Below are 18016 nucleotides of genomic sequence, written 5' to 3' on the forward strand. Positions count from 1 at the left end.
CCCAGCTGCGTTTTCTCTGCATCAGTTGAGGATGTAACAAAGATAACTGGTGGCTAGTCTTTCCAAGTAACAAAAGCTCAGTTATTCTGAGGGCAGCTGAAGTGAGTGGGAGTTGGTGGACACTGCGGCCCCGCCACAGAGCCGCAGTGACTCACTCACAGAGCCCCAGAGTTGTCCCTGCCAGTGAATTCCTCCTCCTCCTCCATCCCTGCTGCTTCCTTTTCTCCAAAGGAATGAAATTAGGAAATAAAAGCTGGGATTGAAAATAGATTGTTTAATCTGCCCCTGACTTCACACCACCAGGGGCTTGGCTTCATGTTGGGACCTTTGGATTTGCTCGTTCATTCATCTGTTCATTCATTCCGCAAAAAGTAATTCCATGTCTCATCTGTGCCATGCCCTGGGTTACACAAGCGAGAAAAACGGGCGCAGTTGCTGTCCTCATGATCCTTACATTCTAGCGGGTAAGAGAGTCAGTACAGAAGTAAAGCACCAGGTAAATATATAATTTCGAATGGTCAGAAGTGCTCTGGGGACCCATCATAGATGGTGGTCAGAGGAGGCCTCTCTGAGGATGTGACATTTATCTGAGACCTGGAGTATCACAAGGGGCCAGCCACATATATGGCTGGGGAGAAGAAAAGACCATTTTAGGTAGTGGGGATCAGCATGTGTATGGGCTTGAGGCAGAAAAGAGCCTGGCATAGTGAGGACTGACTGCTGTATACAAACGAGGGAGAGGGTGCAGGAGAGGAAGCTGCAGAGGTGGACAGGGGCCAGGTCATGCCGTATCAGCTTCTCTCTCTGGGAACTGATGCATTTGCTGCCCTCGGTCAGTTCTGTCAGTCAGATTTTGGCCATGGAACTATTGGTAAAGTGTAACTCAAACAGATGAGGTTTTCAACTTCAGCAAATATTCTCCTTAAGCACAGCTACCTTTAGGATAGATGATAGCCAGTGGGGGTGGAGATCGATATAAAATCTTCTTTCTCTTCTCAGTGTTGAAGGTTACAGGAAATGTTTGTTTAGTATCAAATACTCTCAAACAATTGCTGTTCAAATGGAACTTTCTGTGATGATGGAAACGTTTTTTTGTTTTTTTTGAATCTGAGCTGTCCAAAACAGTAGATACCAGCCACTTGAGGCTACTGAGTACTTGAAATGTGGTTAGTGCGACTAAGGAGCTGAATTTTTAATTGTATTTAACTTTAGTTAATTTAAATTTATACTGGCTAATGTATAGGGCAGGACAGCTCTAGAATCTAGACATACTTAAAGGAGCTTATTTCTCAGGAAGGTACTAAGAAAAGCTTAGGCTGGCCCAAAACCTGAGCAACATCTGTAATGGTCCATAGAATCCTAGTGGGGAAAAGGTTCAAATGATTTAGTCCAAAATCTGACAGAAGGGTATGGCCAGGTAGACTAGGAAGCAGTTTAAATGTTCACAAGTCTGTACCAGAGTTTCACAACTTGTGATCTGTAATGGCCCTGAACATACACGATGCATGATAGGAGGCAGTGTTTCCGAGAGGCTTGCTCCTCAAAGTGTGCTCCATGGACCAACAGCATCGTCATCATTTAGAAGCTTGTTATACACGCAGAATCGCTGGCTCAACTCCCAATCTCCCACTGAATCAGATCTGCATTTTAACAAAATCCCCAGCGATTCAAATGCACATGCAAGTGTGAGAAGCAACTGTTATTGCGGAAATGTTATGGAGTTGGGCAGACCTGGGTTCAAATCCCAACTCTGCCACTTACCTGACCAAGTTTTGGGCCTCAATTTTTTTCTCACCTGAAAAAGGAGGTAATACTACTTACCTCAGAAGGATTATTGTGAAGATCCAATGAGTCAATATATAAAAAGAAACTAGGGGGGCTTCCTTGGTGGCGCAGTGGTTGAGAATCTGCCTGCCAATGCAGGGGACACCGGTTCAAGCCCTGGTCTGGGAAGATCCCACATGCCACGGAGCAACTAGGCCCGTGAGCTACAATTACTGAGCCTGCACGTCTGGAGCCTGTGCTCCGCAACAAGAGAGGCCGCGATAATGAGAGGCCCGCGCACCGCGATGAGGAGTGGCCCCCACTTGCCACAACTAGAGAAAGCGCTCGCACAGAAACAAAGACCCAACACAGCCATAAATAAATAAATAAATAAATAAATAAATAAATACAAAAAAAAAACCACTTATAAAAAAAAAAAACTAGTATGAGAACTGGTTTATGTTGGATGATCATTCATTCACTTGTTTAACAAATCATTATTGATTGCCTATTATATTCTAAGCATCCTCCCTGTCCTGAGGCACCCCTTTCAAGAAAAGAAGAAAATAAACAACAACAACAAAAACTCGGGGAAGAAGAATGTTTTACTGGGGATGGGAAGGAAAGAAAACATTCCTATCTAGCAGTTTCAATACTATAACATGGACAACAATTTTATAGGATTCTCAAAGATCAGGGACTTTCACCACTATTCTCAGACTTTTAATTAGACGTGGGGGAATGGGGAGGGGAGAATAAGAGAAAGATGGGAATTAGACAAACATGGAAGGTTTGTTATTGTTTTACCAACAAATAAAAAGCATTAGAGCTGTCTTAAAAGTTAAGCACAAACTATTAACTGCACAGATTTTCTTTTATTAGTTTCCTTAAAAACGAAGCAGCAGCAATCCTCACTGGAGGTCCCACCGGTAGGAAAGGGAATGCAAGGGGTGTTCTTTTCTGCTCCCCAGGCAGAGAGCGTTTCTCACCCAAGCCAGTAGGTGTTAATCTGCTTAAGCCTGCCTGAGTGGATCTGTTAGGTTGCTGGCACATGGCCATTTAGGGGTTTTGTTTCCCAGACCACAGGAGCCCATTTTCCCGAGAGTTCCACTAGCTTTTTGTTTGATAACGTCTATTTCTAGCAGCATTTACTCCTTCAACAACAAATTCAATGGAACAAAAATTTACTGAACACCTACTATTTGGCAAACCCTCTGTTGGGGATACAGAGATGAATAAGGAACCGTTGCTGTGCTCCAGGAACTCACACAAAAGTAACTTGTGCTGCATTCTCTCAGGTGATGGCTATTCTCACTGTGTCTTCCTACTGCTTGCGGAGCTGGGGGAAGAAAATCCTTTGGCTTCCCCGACTGCCCCTTTTAAAATACCCACTGACCTCGCTGTGCTCTCCTGAGGTCCCAGGGCCTTGAAGGGTTAATTACTTGCTTGCTGTGGCTGGTTCATTGTTTTCCCAAACTTCCCACCCCCTCCAATTCAATTTCTAATTGTGAAATTTGTTTAATACATTTTAATAATGTTTTTCTTTTCACAGAGGCAATACACATTCTTTACAAATAAGCAAAATGAAGAAAATGTTAAAACCATCCTCAGCAATAAGCTGTTTTAATAAAAAAGGGTCTTTTTAAAAATTACAACAGTTATATAATTTCATATGAAGTTCAAAATATAGAGGAGAGCAGTCAGGCATAATCCAGTCCTCTGAGACATGATCATTTTGGGGGTTTTTTCCTTCTAGTCTTCTTGCATTTATTATAAATGACACCTAGCACACAGCCTGCTAAAGTCATTATCTTTGGGGGGAAAATAATGGTGTGGATATCCAAACCAAGAAGGGGTGCTTTTAGCCATACTGGTGGATAAGGATATTTGTGATTTTGCAGAAGAATACGGGTTTAGAGGTTTGCTGTAATTAGTTAAATCACTGTCGCTATTCAAACGTTTCACCCCTGGTGACAGAATCTGACCCAAGAAACTTGTCTTTCTTCCTTGGAATCTGAAATGGGAAATAAAGAAATTTCTACTTTAAGAAAGTCTGATGTAAGAATACCTGAATTCATAATGAAGAGTGCTTGAATATCATTAAAAGCCTACCACGTGCGAGGCTTTTTGACATATATTATCTCAGTTAATCCTCACAACAGTCATACAAGGTATGACTTACATGACTTATATGACTTACATGATATAATAGGTGTAATTATCCCTATTTTACAGATTATGAAAGAAAGGCAGATAAAATTTAAGAGGCTGGCTCAAGATCTTACAGCCAGTGCATGGCAGAATTAGGACCCAGAGCAAAGAGACATTATGGTAGAGTTCCACTTTTAAATGAAAACCTTTCCTTTATCTTCCCAGAAGAATTTCAGGATTAAACATGGTCTGCGTAGAAGGTACAGGATTGGAGGACCACAGTTTTCTCTTTTAGTTCACCTTAAAAATGACCTCCCTTAACCAGTTCTTCAGTCTTCCATGTGCCTACAAGGAGGTGCTGAATCCTATTCCCGCTACCTTTTAAAATAGGTTTAATCCTTTCCATTACATCAACATTCTAAATTTATCAGAAATTAAGTTGATGAGTTTATTATCACTATTAGTGATTTCTTAAATTACCATTTTTTATTCTATCTCATAAAGTTCCTAAGCCTCTTGAAGGTTTTAAATTTTGTCAGTTTCTTTTCCCAGTCCCTAGCACTTTCAAGGTATCCAATTAAAAAGCAAATTAATGGAATTAATAATATGTATGGAATAGGTCACCGTTAAGGTCACTGTCTAATAATCTTCAAAAAGACCTGGGCAGGCAGAGTCCAATAATCTACTTATCTTTGCTTAAAGCAATTTGTTGGATCCTTAACACCTGTTTAGTTGAGTGCTGAGAAGTTATTTGGGGAGCCCGTCTGAGCTACATTGCCCTGAGCTTTCTTTTGTCCTTTCTCCTTCCCTCCCTCTTTTTCTTTCTTCCTGTCTTCCCTTTCCCTTTTCTTCCTTTTAAAATTTTTATTGAAAATCTTTTGGCCACCGGTCTCCGTGCTAAGCACCAGGAACCTAATGGTGGGCAAAATAGACAAGGCTCCTACCCTCATGGAACTCACAGTCTGGTGTGGGGAATTAGGCATTAATTCTATCACATTCATTAATGGGTGTAAGATTACAAATTGTGGTAGGCACCACCATGCAGTAAGGGATCTGACTTAGTCTGGGGTTAGGAGACAGCTTCTTTGTATTGAGATATGAAGAACGAGTGGGTACTAAGGGAAAACTGAGGATTCCAGGCGGCAGAAACAGCATGTGCCAAGGCCCTGTGTTGCTGGGAATCAAGGTACTCTGGAAAACATGAAAGAAAGCTATTGTGGCTGGATCAGATAGCACAAAGGCACAGGGTAGGGGATGCTTCTTGTGAGATCAGCAAGGACCAAGACACATGCTTTATAAAGATTTTGGCTTTCGGCTGAAGAGCAATGGGAAGCCACTAGCATTCTAAGGAAGAACTGGGGGTGTGAGAACTGTTACTGACTGATGCATCTTCGTTTGTCTCTGCAGGAGCGATGCAGTCATACACGTGGTCTCTAACATACACAGTGACAACGGCGGCAGGGTCCCCAGCTGAAAACTCCCAACAGCTGCCCTGTATGAGGAGTACACACGTGCCTTCCTCCTCGGTCACACACAGGATCCCAGTTTATCCCCACAGAGACGAGCACGGGTAGGTGACTTTCCTGGGATGTTGCCTTGCTTTTACGATTGATTTGAAAGGGGAGGGTTTACTCGGTAGTGGTTTTCTCAGAGGACAGGAAGGTCGCGCCTTCTGTTGAGTTCTCAGCGTGCTCTTGCCCCTGTACAGCTGTCTCATGCAGTCCCCGCAATGACCAGGTGAGGTAGGCGGGTGACCCCACTTGACAGATGAGGAAGTTGAGGCTGCACCAAGTCCAGTTCCCCAAGGCCACACAGCTGGTAAGGGTCAGGCTGACTGAGCCTGTGTCTGCCTCCTTTAGGAAGGAAAACTGAATACTCCCTCTCCGCAGCTCCCCTGGGTGGCTCCTCGTGCACTTTGTAGCCTTATAACATACAGCTTCATGGTGGGTCCAAGTCTTTTATGACTCCACAGGAGGAAGGCTTCCTCACCCGAGGCTGGAGGTCCCTGGAGGGCAGCAGTCATTCATGGGGTTCAGGGAATCCCCCTGGGTTCCAGTGGCGCTTTGGACCCTGAATAAATAAATCATTGATTTTGCCCATATTTTTTCCCCAAATCTGTAGTGATGTTACCGTGATGAATAAGCTACACATCCATTTAAAAGGGTAACCTGAACCGTAGCAGCTTTTTGCCACTTTGCATTGTCTTTATTAAAAGACATTCCTCACACAGTGTCTAATGTGCAGTTATCTGAAAAACACTTACGATGTTAAAAAGGGCCCTTCTTCTCAAGAAGGCGAGACTGCCGTGTAGGTACAGTAAGCCTCACAAGCCAGGTTCCAACAGACCAGCTCTGGGGGACACAGGAGGGGACGGAGGAGGACCGCTCAGCTCCCTTCCACGGAGTAGCCTGAGGCCTGGCTGTGGGCATACTTGGAGTGAATTCCACAGGCTCACGTGCCCCTGCCCTGTCAGTGGGGCAGCCCCCATCTCCTCACGGGGCCTCCTGGAGTACGTCCCCACACAGTTAAAATCAACTTAGAAATTGTTTCAGAGAGCTTCCGACTCTGCCGAAGTGGCACAACAGACACCCGCATGGTCATATGTCAGCGTCTTTGCTGTAAAGATGTTACTAAGAAGAATAGTGGTAACAGTATCCTATGTTTCCACAAGACTTTCTATTTTATAATAGAAAGTGACCCTCAGGGTCATGTGCAGCATTTTTATTACAGATGTGAGACACAAGGGTGCGAGTAGCCCAAGGTCCCACAGCTGGGAAGGGGTGGAGCCAGGCTTAGAACCGGAGGCCGACACCTGGTTGGCCGTGGTGTCCCTCCACCACCAGAGAGATGGGGAAGCAAAGGCCTGAACAATACAAAGACAGAAGTCCCAAAGTAATTTCTTCTTTTTTTCCTATTTGACTTCAGGCTATAATATGGGGCTTTTTACCACAACAGGAGAAGAGCTTTCCATCACTAATGATGTTTTGCTCAGGGCTGGTTTTCATTCCCTGCGCACTCGCCGGGTGGTGAGGGAGGTATGCTGAGGGGAGGAGGAAAACCCACCTGGGAGTTTAAAACTATCACAACAAAGCCGCAGAGTGGAGATGGTAGGAAACAGAAAGAAGAAAAATGGAAAACAAAAAGAAAGAAAAGAACAAAGAGGAAAAAAAGTAGATGAGGTTGATTTTTAAAGATGTCAAACTGATTTGTTCTCCCTGCTGTTACTCACAATATTCAACGTGCCTAATGCGTTTTAGATACACGGGAAGCTATAACTATGGGAGCTATGGCAACCAGCATCCTCCCCCAATGCAGAGCCAGTACCCGGCCCTCCCACACGACACGGCCATCTCGGGACCGCTGCACTACTCCCCGTACCACAGGAGCTCCGCACAGGTGAGTCGGCGGCCCCGCTTGCTGTCCAGGCCTTGGTGTGCTTGGTGCCAGGTCTGGTCAATTCAACACAATTAATAAGCACCTTCTGCATACTGTGTGCCTCCAAGGAAAGGACTGTCTTTTCCTCAGTGCCATCTCTTCCCTCCAGTGGCTGCCCACAGTGGGGGCTCAGCCAGCGTTCACCCCTACTTGCTTTCACGTACATGGGCGCCGACCGCATGCCTTTAGTTCTGTCCTCCCTTTGACCTCTCTCCCAGGAGCCAAGCGGCCGCAATGTCTGTTGTCCTTTTTTGGGGCAGCCACCCTCAGACTGGATCTTTTGTGTCCTCTCCCATCACCCCCTCCTGGTGCAGTCAGACCCTCATGGAGTCCTGTCATGGAGGACTGTCATGCCAGCATCAGCCTGACTGGTCTCTTGGTTTCACGTCTGTTCCTTTTCAGTCCAGCCCACACACACAACCTTACCAGAAGAGTCCTCCTGAAATGGACCCTTATCAGACCATTCTCAGGCGTTTGGCTCTTCACTGTCTTAACAAACCACGTTGCTCCTCTGTGGCCTTGGTGAGTGGGGACAGTGGCTGCACCTGTCACACCAGTGCTGGGTGCTCCACTTGTCTCAGACATGTTCCTGTGCACTGGGCCCCAAACACAACTGGTCACCAGTTCCATCCAGTTCTGCGTCCTCGTAGTCTCTGCACGCTCACTGTCCTTGCCTCAGGTCAGGTCTTTATCCAACCTGGATGATGACAAGAGCCTTCCCATCTGTTGCCATGCCACTGAACTTGCCCCGTCTCTGGTCCATCCCCAGTACTGCAGCTGGAGGAATCTTTTGGGAAAAAAAAGCCGACTGGCTATAACACTCTCCCTCTTTTGCATGTCATCGCTTTCAAAGTCAAGTTCAACTCCTTAGCACGTCTCTCAAGACTCATGATCATCTGGGCTCTGCTTGCCTTTCTGGCCTGCCAGCCGTACCCCACCTTTGCCCCAGCCATGGCAGCCCACGTGCAGTTCCCCCGGGTCTTCGCAGATACCGTTGCCTCGGGCTGGGATTCTCTTCCTCAGCCTCTTCTGCTTGTTGTTCAGGACAAGCATCCCACTGTCTGCGCGGCACTTGCTGACGCTGCCCTCGTCCTTCCTCCAGGACCGTATTCGGTGCCACTCCTCTGTACTCACATAGTGCATTGGGCTTTCTTCTGTTGGCATACTTGTCATCACTGACTTTCCTGACACCCACAGGAGACCCCAGAGCTCCTTGAAGGCAGAAATTAAGTCTAGGGTCTCCGGGTCACAGCACTCATCAAAAAGAACAGCTAGCTTTTACTGAATGCTGTCCCGTGCCAAGCATAGTGCCGAGCACTTTCCACACCTCCATGGTAACCCTTGCAGAAAGGCAGCGAGAATAACTTGCCCGAGGACTTGAACCCAGGCAGTGTGACCCTGGCTGCCCAGGCTCTTGAGCACCAGCCTCTGTCACCTCTCCTGGAGGGCATCTGTTTATTGAACAGAGGAGTGAACAGGAGGTGGGGCAGCATAGACAACCGTGGTGTGTGGCAGGCAGGGTGGGAGGTACAGAAGGTTTGGGAGGCAAGATGAGAGCTGTGCTTAGGAAGGAGCTCCTGCAGCACCGGCCGAAGGATGCCGAAGCAGAGAGGGGGTTGGCAGAACAGGAGCGCTGCCGGGAAGCACTTGCAGGAGTCCAGGACGGAGGTGGCGGGACGTGAGCTGGGATGCAGGCTGCAGTTACATCAGCTGTCAGCACAGGCCTGCCTCCGAGGGAGGGCACCGAGCAGAGTGTACCCGCAGTAGGTACACGGGCACTCGGGGCGAGCAGGCGTCTGTTTTGATTTCCATCCGCAGTACCAGGGGGAGCCCTGGTATAATCCCCAGACAAGCCAAGAAGTGGATTCCTCTAAATCATCACCTGGGGCATTCATTATAGGTCTCCAACTGCGTCACACAGAGAGGCCTGTTCCCTAGGTACTGCTTCCCTTGGGAGCAGAGTCTGTGCTCCCCACGGTGATCCCCTAAGCGACTTAGAGCTGCTGCCATAGACTGGGTCACACACAGTCTAAGCAGCCCACTCATTCATTCATTCAATCAATCACCCCCCCACGACTGTCGAGTGCCCACTATGCGGCAAGCACTGCTTAGCCTCTGAGAATACGGGGAGAATGAGACGGAAGTGTGCCTGCTTTGGGAGAGCTTCGGCTCCAGTAAGGAGACACTGGCAAGATCAAGCTAAAATCCCAGCCACAGCTCCTGGCAATATCTTCCCTCTTTCTTCACTCCCTCATTCCTCCTCATGAAATTTCTGGAGCTGGTTTTTCTGGGATGTTATTTTTAAAGCCTTTTGCTACAAAAAGAAGCCAGTGGCTCCTAAAGGCCCGCGCGGTCCCTGGTGATCAAAGACAGGTCGAAGCATCCACCCTGGAAACCAGAACGGTCCCCAGCTGGAGCATTATCATTTAATCGCTGGTCCTAATCGAAGGGCTGAGGACTAAACGAACGCCCCTGGAGGAGCCCGTGGAACACAGATTAGGTGTGGGAGGTGAAAGGGTCCTGCAGCCTCTTCACCAACATGTCCTGTGGCTCTCAGCCAAGGTCCTTTCACAACCTCTGACCCCCACCACCCGCTCATGCTCCCCACTTGGTGCTTAATGCCTTTGTCTCCATTTGTAAAGTGTGGTGGGGAGGCGTTAGTCATATAACATCTCTGCCCAGGTCGATGGGTTAGGGTTAGGGTTAGAAGGGTGAGATCAGCGCTTCTCCTGGGGAGGGTACTGTCTAAAGACAAAGAATCCTTTGTTTAGTTTTTCATTAACATTTATGCGTCAAGCACTGTTTTAGGCACTTTCAAATACAGAGGCTCACTTAATTCTCAGAGCAACCTCAGGAAGAAAGCATTTTCCCCAGGATTTAAAGACGAGGAAAACCTCAGAAGGTAATTTGCCCCGGGTCATGCATTCAGTAAGTGACAAAGCAGACTCAAAGGCAAATCCTCCAAATCTCAACCCCAGGCCCGTGGCACTGAACACTACATGGTGTGTGTTTTGGAGGGTGGGAGGTAAATTGGAGAGGTTACTGCAGCTGTTCTTAATAAGTTTCAAGTTCCCAAAGGGAAGAATCACACACCCAAGATACTGTGTTTCTTTCCTTTCCTGGTACTTTGGTTTAAGGTTGAGCACATAGGGAAAAATCCACTGCAGGGCTAATTAGTTTTAGCTTTCCAGAGCAGAGGTCAAGCTGTTCCACTCCTGAATACTGAATATCACACTTCATTACATCGGACTTGGTGGGGAAAAGATTAGTCTGAATGGAAGAAGAATCACGACCATAGAATATGGTTAAAGAATGCAGTTGGTCATTAGCACAAGAAACTAACTTCTGCAAGTAAATGCTTACCAGGTTTGCCTTAAAGAACGGATACAACACCTCTGTGAAGTTCAGTAATCGCAGACATCCCAGCATTTATATACACAAAATAACGTGAAGTCATTTGTTTTTTGAAATAGGGCATTGTGTGCCCTTGTTTATGCTACTCATTTATACAAGACATGCTTTCTTCATGGGTACTACAAAGGTAAACCTCCAGTCCTGCTTGAATTCTCATAATTTCTCAATTAGTGAGTCCAGATGAATCAGACTGCACAGGGTAAGGTTTGAATTATTTCAGAAAAACACCCTTCTTGCCGCTGTGCTGCACTTGTCCACACCAAAATAAGTGAACAAGGGATAGTATTAGCTGCCCTTTCCCAGGTTCCCCATTCTCATGCCCAACCAGAAAGAGAAAACAAACCAAACACACGGCCACAAAGTATTTCTGAGCCTCATTCAACACACATTCATGGAACCTCTACCCTGTCAGCAGCCATGAATGTGAAGTGGGCCCTTGAGCTCAAAAGCCATTTGATCAACCAGAAGCAAACTGGCTAGAAAGACACTTAGATTGGACCAGAAAGTTGTTCCGCATTTCTCGTCTGTATGGCCAAGGCCCAGCCTTGCCAGCCGGTCACACAGCTCTCACAGCAACTCCAGCGGACCAGCCCAGGGCCAGCGGGTCCTCGATCTCAGTGGCCCAGTGACGGCTACAAAGTTTGCTTAGCATGCTCCACTTTGGGATAGCATCCTGGGCCGAAGGGAATAAAAGCAGTCCACCATAGTGGAATAAAAGCAGTCCACCATAGTGGAGTAAAAGCAGTCCACCATAGTGGAATAAAAGCAGTCCACCATAGTGGAGTAAAAGCAGTCCACCATAGTGGAGTAAAAGCAGTCCACCATAGTGGAGTAAAAGCAGTCCACCATAGTGGAGTAAAAGCAGTCCACCATAGTGGAGTAAAAGCAGTCCACCATAGTGGAGTAAAAGCAGTCCACCATAGTGGAGTAAAAGCAGTCCACCATAGTGGAGTAAAAGCAGTCCACCATAGTGGAGTAAAAGCAGTCCACCATAGTGGAGTAAAAGCAGTCCACCATAGTGGAGTAAAAGCAGTCCACCATAGTGGAGTAAAAGCAGTCCACCATAGTGGAGTAAAAGCAGTCCACCATAGTGGAGTAAAAGCAGTCCACCATAGTGGAGTAAAAGCAGTCCACCATAGTGGAGTAAAAGCAGTCCACCATAGTGGAGTAAAAGCAGTCCACCATAGTGGAGTAAAAGCAGTCCACCATAGTGGAGTAAAAGCAGTCCACCATAGTGGAGTAAAAGCAGTCCACCATAGTGGAATAAAAGCAGTCCACCATAGTGGAATAAAATCTCTGACTGTAGAGCCAGGCTTCCTGAGTTCAGATCTCAGCTCTGCCTCTGATTAGCTCTGTGCCTCAGTCTCCTCATCTGAAAAATGGAGATAATTCTAGTACCTATTTCATAGGGTTGTTGTGAGGTTTGAGTGAGTTAATAAAGGTTAGAACAGGGCCTAGCTCATAGTTAACACTCTGTGTGTATATTTTCATCATTATCCTTTGTAACACCACTGTTACTGTATTTTCGTAATTAGAGAATTAATTTCTGTCTTCCTCAACTCTACTAGCTCTGTGAAGGCAGGGACCAGGTTCTTTTTTTCTGACCATTATACTCCCAGGACCCAGAACAGACCTGGCCCTTGGTGGGTCCTCAGGAAATACTCGTCAATGAATGAAGGGATGAGTGGATCCTTACTCTGGTAGTAAGTTGCTGTGTGACCTCACGTAGATCATTTCCCCTCTCTTGCCCTCAGTTCCCTCATCTGTAAAGTGAGAGGTAGGACCAGGTGGTTAGTCTCTAAGGCTCTTCCTGTCATTAGTGGACCACGATGCTAGGACTTGAAGAAGAAGAATATCCATAATAGTTACCACGTTTTGAAAACTTACTGTGTGGAAGCTCGAAGTGTTTCACATGTATTAACTCAATTAATCCTGACCCGAAGAACTCAGCAGATGTGGACCGTCTGGCACAGTCTTGGGGGAGCCATGTCCTGGGTGGGGGGGGCGGTGCCTGTTGGCAGAACTTTGGTCAGTGAGAGCCGCCTTTCATAGGAAAACAGTTTGTGCTCCCGACAGGGGCCACCTTTCACCCGTGCTCAAGTAGCAGTCCGTTTGGCGAGGGTCAGGGATAAAGGGCTCATTCTTCCCTCTCCAAGTGCAGGAAAGTCAGCCCTTGGTGTGAGGAGTCACTTCTCAAAATAGCACTTCCTAAAATGGTTCCAGAGAGGCCCGGGGTCAGTCTCAGCTGAGATGGACTCACGTCACGGCCCCTTGAGGGAACCTTTGCCCACATGTGCACACACACGTGCACATACACGTGCCCACAGACACCCCTCGCACACCTCTCACGGGGCGGGGACCGGTGACTCATCTCCATTTTCACATCAGTAGCAACAGTGTGGGATTTGACCTAGACAAGGCTAACCTCTGGTTAGGGGCCCTCAACAAAAAGTGCCTTTATCCTGAGCAGAGCTCTCGGGACCCCAGGGTTTGTGCCCAGCGGGCCCGAGGAGCCCGCCTGAACCCGGATGTGAAGTGTGAAAGGTGAGGCGGGTGCTCCCGCCAGACTAAAGAGAGGCCTCACTGGTGGCTTTAATGGCCAGGCCGGGCAGCGGGCACCCCAGCCTCTCAGCTCTCAATGGTCTCTTCACCACGGGGAAGACGAGTCACTGACTCATTTGCAATTAGCTGACCTAACGGGACAGAATTTTCCAGGCCGGATTCTGTGGTAACAGAATTTTATTGTCACATTGGAGATATTTTGAGCCAGTCTCATTTCCAGGCAATTACTCTTTTGAGCCTGTGACACAACCCCTGGGCACAGCTGCATCTAGGGTCCTTGATTTGGCACAAAAGCCACGCTCTCTTGGGTTCTGTGGGGAGGAGCCTCCAAGTCCACACGGTGACATGGTACCTACACAAGCCAGGCAAGTAGGACTCTGTCAGAAGCATCAAGCTGAGGCCTGGTCAGGGTTGTAAGACCCTGTGGTCTGTAGGGGAGGGGGGAGCTTAAAGGAAGAGTGACAGAGAGATTCAAGTTTAATGGGCTGTGTTCCAGGAAAGGAGTGTCTTCCTCTCTGAATTCTCTGTAGTTCAGTTGTGGTGGGTCATGCCTCGTTTGGGCCAGTCAAATTGATGTGGAGGAAAGTACCAGCCCAGGACCGGGCTTTTCTGCCAGCTCTCCCACTAGCTTGCCATGTGGCACCTCACTTTACGGATCCTAGTTTTCTGTACAACATCTGTACAACATGGGGTTGGATTATATGATCCCTAACGTTCTTTCTAGCGGTAACGTCCTAGTGTTCATTCACCAGATAAGTTATGTAGCACCTGCTAGGTGCCAGGCATCAATTCAGATGTTGGGCATATGGTAGAGAACATGACAAAGCCCCACCAGGAGCTTAGGAATATAAGCCAGTGGAAGGAGACAGCTGACAAGCAGGATGTTAAGATCCTGACCTGAGAGATGGGGGGTGAGGCACTTAGCTTGGAGAGAGAGGATGTCCAGAAACGTCTCTCTGAAGAGGGGACATTTGAGCTGAGGTCTGAAGAATGATGAAAAGGCAAGCATGGAAGGAGCTTGGGGGTAGGCTAGGGGTGGGGAAGAAGTGTTCTAGGCAGAGGGAACAGGTGGGACAAAATTCTCTGAGGTGGGAACCAGCTGGGCAGGCCAAAGGACCAGAGTGGAGGCCTCTGTGCCAGGGAGGGGACATGCATCCGGGGAGCTTACTTGAGAGACTATCAGCAGGGGGAAGCCACCTTTTGGAAAAAATTAGAGACCATTTTGTAATAATACTTCTTAATATATTACCTATTTAACACCCAGGATCTTGTTATCTTGGGCAGGGCCCAATCTCAGTACGGTCTCTTTGGGGTTTAGAATGGGTCCTGGGCTAGAATCCCACCGCCCAGGCCTGAGGGTCCACCGTGGCTGCCGTACACACAGCTGATTTGGGGATTAGGAAAGGCTCCGTATGCTGTCCCTGGTCTCCTTGGCAACACCCCTTGGTGCCTTCTCCCCCGAGCTCCCAGATACCACCTACGCCCTTCTCCCTCTTTCCTACCTGTTCTTCTGACTGCGGAGGGCGTGTCGTCTGTCCTAGGTAGGACAAAATCCTCATACTAGAGCTTGGCGCCCTCCCCCTTGACCTGTGAGTAGCTGGTTCTCTTCGCGTGCTTTGGGCCTAACAGCCTTCCCCTGCTGCCCCTCGGGCTCCCTCTCAAAGAGGCGGAACAGTTCCCCTCTGGCCCACTCTACAGGGGGCACCACTGTTGTCATAACCCCTTCTCCTGCTGTCTAGGCTTCAGCCTGTCTGTCTCCCTCACAGGGGGCAGCTTCCCACCGAACCCCTCGGGGCTCCACTCTCCAACTGTCAGGGAAGACAGATGGGGAGCAGAAGAATTCCGACATTTGCACATATAGGCTCTCTCCCTACTCGTTGCCCTTGCCACCCTTATTGACTGGCTCCTGCTCTTGTCGGGGTGGCCCTTAGCACAGCAAGGAAATCTTTGTGTTGCCTGGCCTGCAGACCGGGAGCTCGCAAAGGGAGCCCAGAGCTCCTCCCCTTCCTCCCCTCTGATTGTACTAAAAGCGGCTTATTTGCATAGCTGTCTCGGTAACGGAAAAGAATGTAAAAGAAGCAGCACTTCAGGGGCACTCCTCTTATTCCCGATTCTCTCCAGAACGGCTTCCCCTCTTCTTGTAGCTATTAACACCTGTTTTCCTGGCCCGCACAAAAGCACCTCCCCTCCCAGTTGGCTTATCTTGACTCCTTCTTCCACATTCACACCAAGCCCAATAATTTACCATTTCCTGCTTGTATATCTTCTAGGACTTCAGTGAATGTGAACCAAAAAGAGAGATGTTCTGTGAATGATAGGCACTAATAATAACCTTTGAAGCTGTTGACTTGCTTCCTCTTCAAAAGCCTGCTTTTAGGTTGCAGTTCATAATTGAATTCAACTGTAAAATGCTATTTTTAATGATGTCATTGTGTTTTTCTTGGCAGTATTGTTCCCTTGGGTTGGTGGAGTGGGACCTATCACATCTCCTAAAATGATAAAGTGATAAAGCTCAAAACCATCCATCCATATATCTGTATCTCTTTGGACATGCTGTTCTTCCTGTACACACACACACACTCACACTTACACTCTCTCTCTCTCTCTCTCTCTCTCTCTCTCTCTCTCCTGTATTCCCAGTGGGGTTATTCCTTCTTTTGGGTTTGACTTCCCAAAATATTGCAGATTAAGAGCACGAAATCAGTATTTTTGGTTGAGTGACTATCAGCCTAGCTCTGGCTATGAAATCCTTTGCATTTCTCCTGTTATATGCTTCCTAGACCAAGAGTCAATCTTTCAGAATTTCACTGATTACTTCCCATCAACTTTCATTAACAGCGTCTTAAGAAATTTAACTTAAACTGTGAACATGACTGATATTGTGTATGTGCAACTTCAAGCTAATTTTAACTTTGTGGAATTTCTTTCCCCTCAACAAGTACCCGTTTAATAGCCCCACTTCCCGGATGGAGCCTTGTTTGATGAGCAGTACTCCCAGACTGCATCCTACCCCAGTCACCCCCCGATGGCCAGAGGTGCCCACAGCCAACACGTGCTACACAAGCCCGTCTGTGCATTCCACAAGGTATGGAAACTCTAGTGACATGTACACACCCCTGACCACGCGCAGGAATTCTGAGTATGAGCACATGCAACACTTTCCTGGCTTTGCTTACATCAACGGAGAGGCCTCCACAGGATGGGCTAAGTGACTGCTTTCATAGGAATCCATATTTAATATTAATAATAATTATTAATAATAATAATAAACTCAACACCCACCCCCCAGAAGAATTTTATCTCAATACATCATAACTCCTGGACTATTCCTAGGCGTCCATTTTCCTAATGAACATGAGGCTGGGATTCAGTGTGGGATGAATAAACTTTAGTTCAGAAATGGGACTCACTAAAAGTCAGTGAGGTTGGGTTCCTGTAGCCAAGCCAGACTTGACTGTTTGTATAGAGCACTATCTCGGGCAGGCCGACCTGTGCCTTTTCCCTCTGTTCCATGCCTTCACTTTATGCTGGCAACCATTCCCAGTAAATTACCTATCTTCCTGTTGACAAAAGCTCTTTAGTCTTGAAGGGTGGATACTAGAGACGGAACCTGGCTTGTGCTTTTGGATGGGCACATAATTTAACCAAGAGCATTCACCTTTCCATCTGGCTGTCATCTTACTGTACAACAGACAGCCCCCCCAGATATGTCCTAAGCATCCCTTCTTCCTGGTGGTGTCATCACTGCTTCCTGGAGCACCAGGGCTAAGTGGAGGTATCTGGAAACTCTAGATTCCCTGTTACACTCATGTCTGTCACAGTACCTGCATTGTCTTGGAATGTAAGCACTGTTTAGAGGGAAGGAAGAGGCCTGTTCTGTATGCCTTAAGTTGAGTGAGGTTTGTAGGGGACCGGTTCTTCTACATGCAAGTATTTGTCCTAAGTTTGCACAATGGCTAGTGTCAGCAAAAGGCAGGAGAGGGGTTTTTAAAGTTCTGTGAGAATGTGGATTTATGGCACTGAGTATCATACTCAGCTCTGCTGTATTAACTCTGTGAAACTGAATGGACCAAACTTTTAACTTACCAAGCACCAAGTGTGAAAATGACTTTCATGGTTCCTTCATAAGACTATAATAATTTCCGACACTTTGATAGAAAAAAAAAAATTCAAAGCTGTGCCTTTGAGCCTATACTATACTGTGTATGTGTGGAAATAAAAATGTATTGTACTTTTGGAAAATCTTTTCGTAGGCATTTTTCTGTCAGATTTGTAGCAGTTTGTGAGGTTTGTTAGAGATTAACATAGGTTTTCTTTCTGTATTATAAAAAACACCAAGAAATTATGGTGGACCTATTACCCTATGGGTAAGAAATAAATGGAAACATGACATCGGATGTTTTAGCAATTGTTCTGTAAATAAAATATTTGATCACACCACTCAGTGTGATAATCATGTCTACAGCTAAAATGGAAATAGTTTTATCTGTACAGTTGTGCAAGATATGAATGGTTTCACACTCAAATAAAAAGTATTGGAATGACCTGCTTTCTTCATTTTCATTTTGCATTTGATAATGACCTGTGTGTGTGTGTAATATAAATGACATTCTGAATACTTAGGGTGTAAGTAGGCAAAACAAAACTAAGTGGTCTTCTGTGGTTGTGCTTATCCAGCTCCCTGTGATCT

The 18016-nt window shown here is 46.9% G+C and overlaps 1 protein-coding gene across 2 annotated transcripts in view; it reads left to right on the top strand.

The window, feature by feature from the left end:
- Positions 1–17783, top strand: part of RFX4 (regulatory factor X4) — a 165852-nt gene extending 148069 nt beyond the window's left edge. For both annotated transcript variants that reach the window (XM_036865920.1, XM_036865921.1), the window contains exons 16-18: positions 5323–5485; positions 7173–7311; positions 16266–17783. In XM_036865920.1, coding sequence (XP_036721815.1) covers positions 5323–5485; positions 7173–7311; positions 16266–16538 — 575 coding nt within the window. In that variant the 3' untranslated portion in view covers positions 16539–17783. The remainder of the gene's footprint in view (positions 1–5322; positions 5486–7172; positions 7312–16265) is intronic.
- The last annotated feature ends 233 nt before the right edge of the window (positions 17784–18016 follow it).

Source organism: Balaenoptera musculus, chromosome 10 (genome assembly GCF_009873245.2).
Source record: "Balaenoptera musculus isolate JJ_BM4_2016_0621 chromosome 10, mBalMus1.pri.v3, whole genome shotgun sequence".
Taxonomy (NCBI): Eukaryota; Metazoa; Chordata; class Mammalia; order Artiodactyla; family Balaenopteridae; genus Balaenoptera; species Balaenoptera musculus.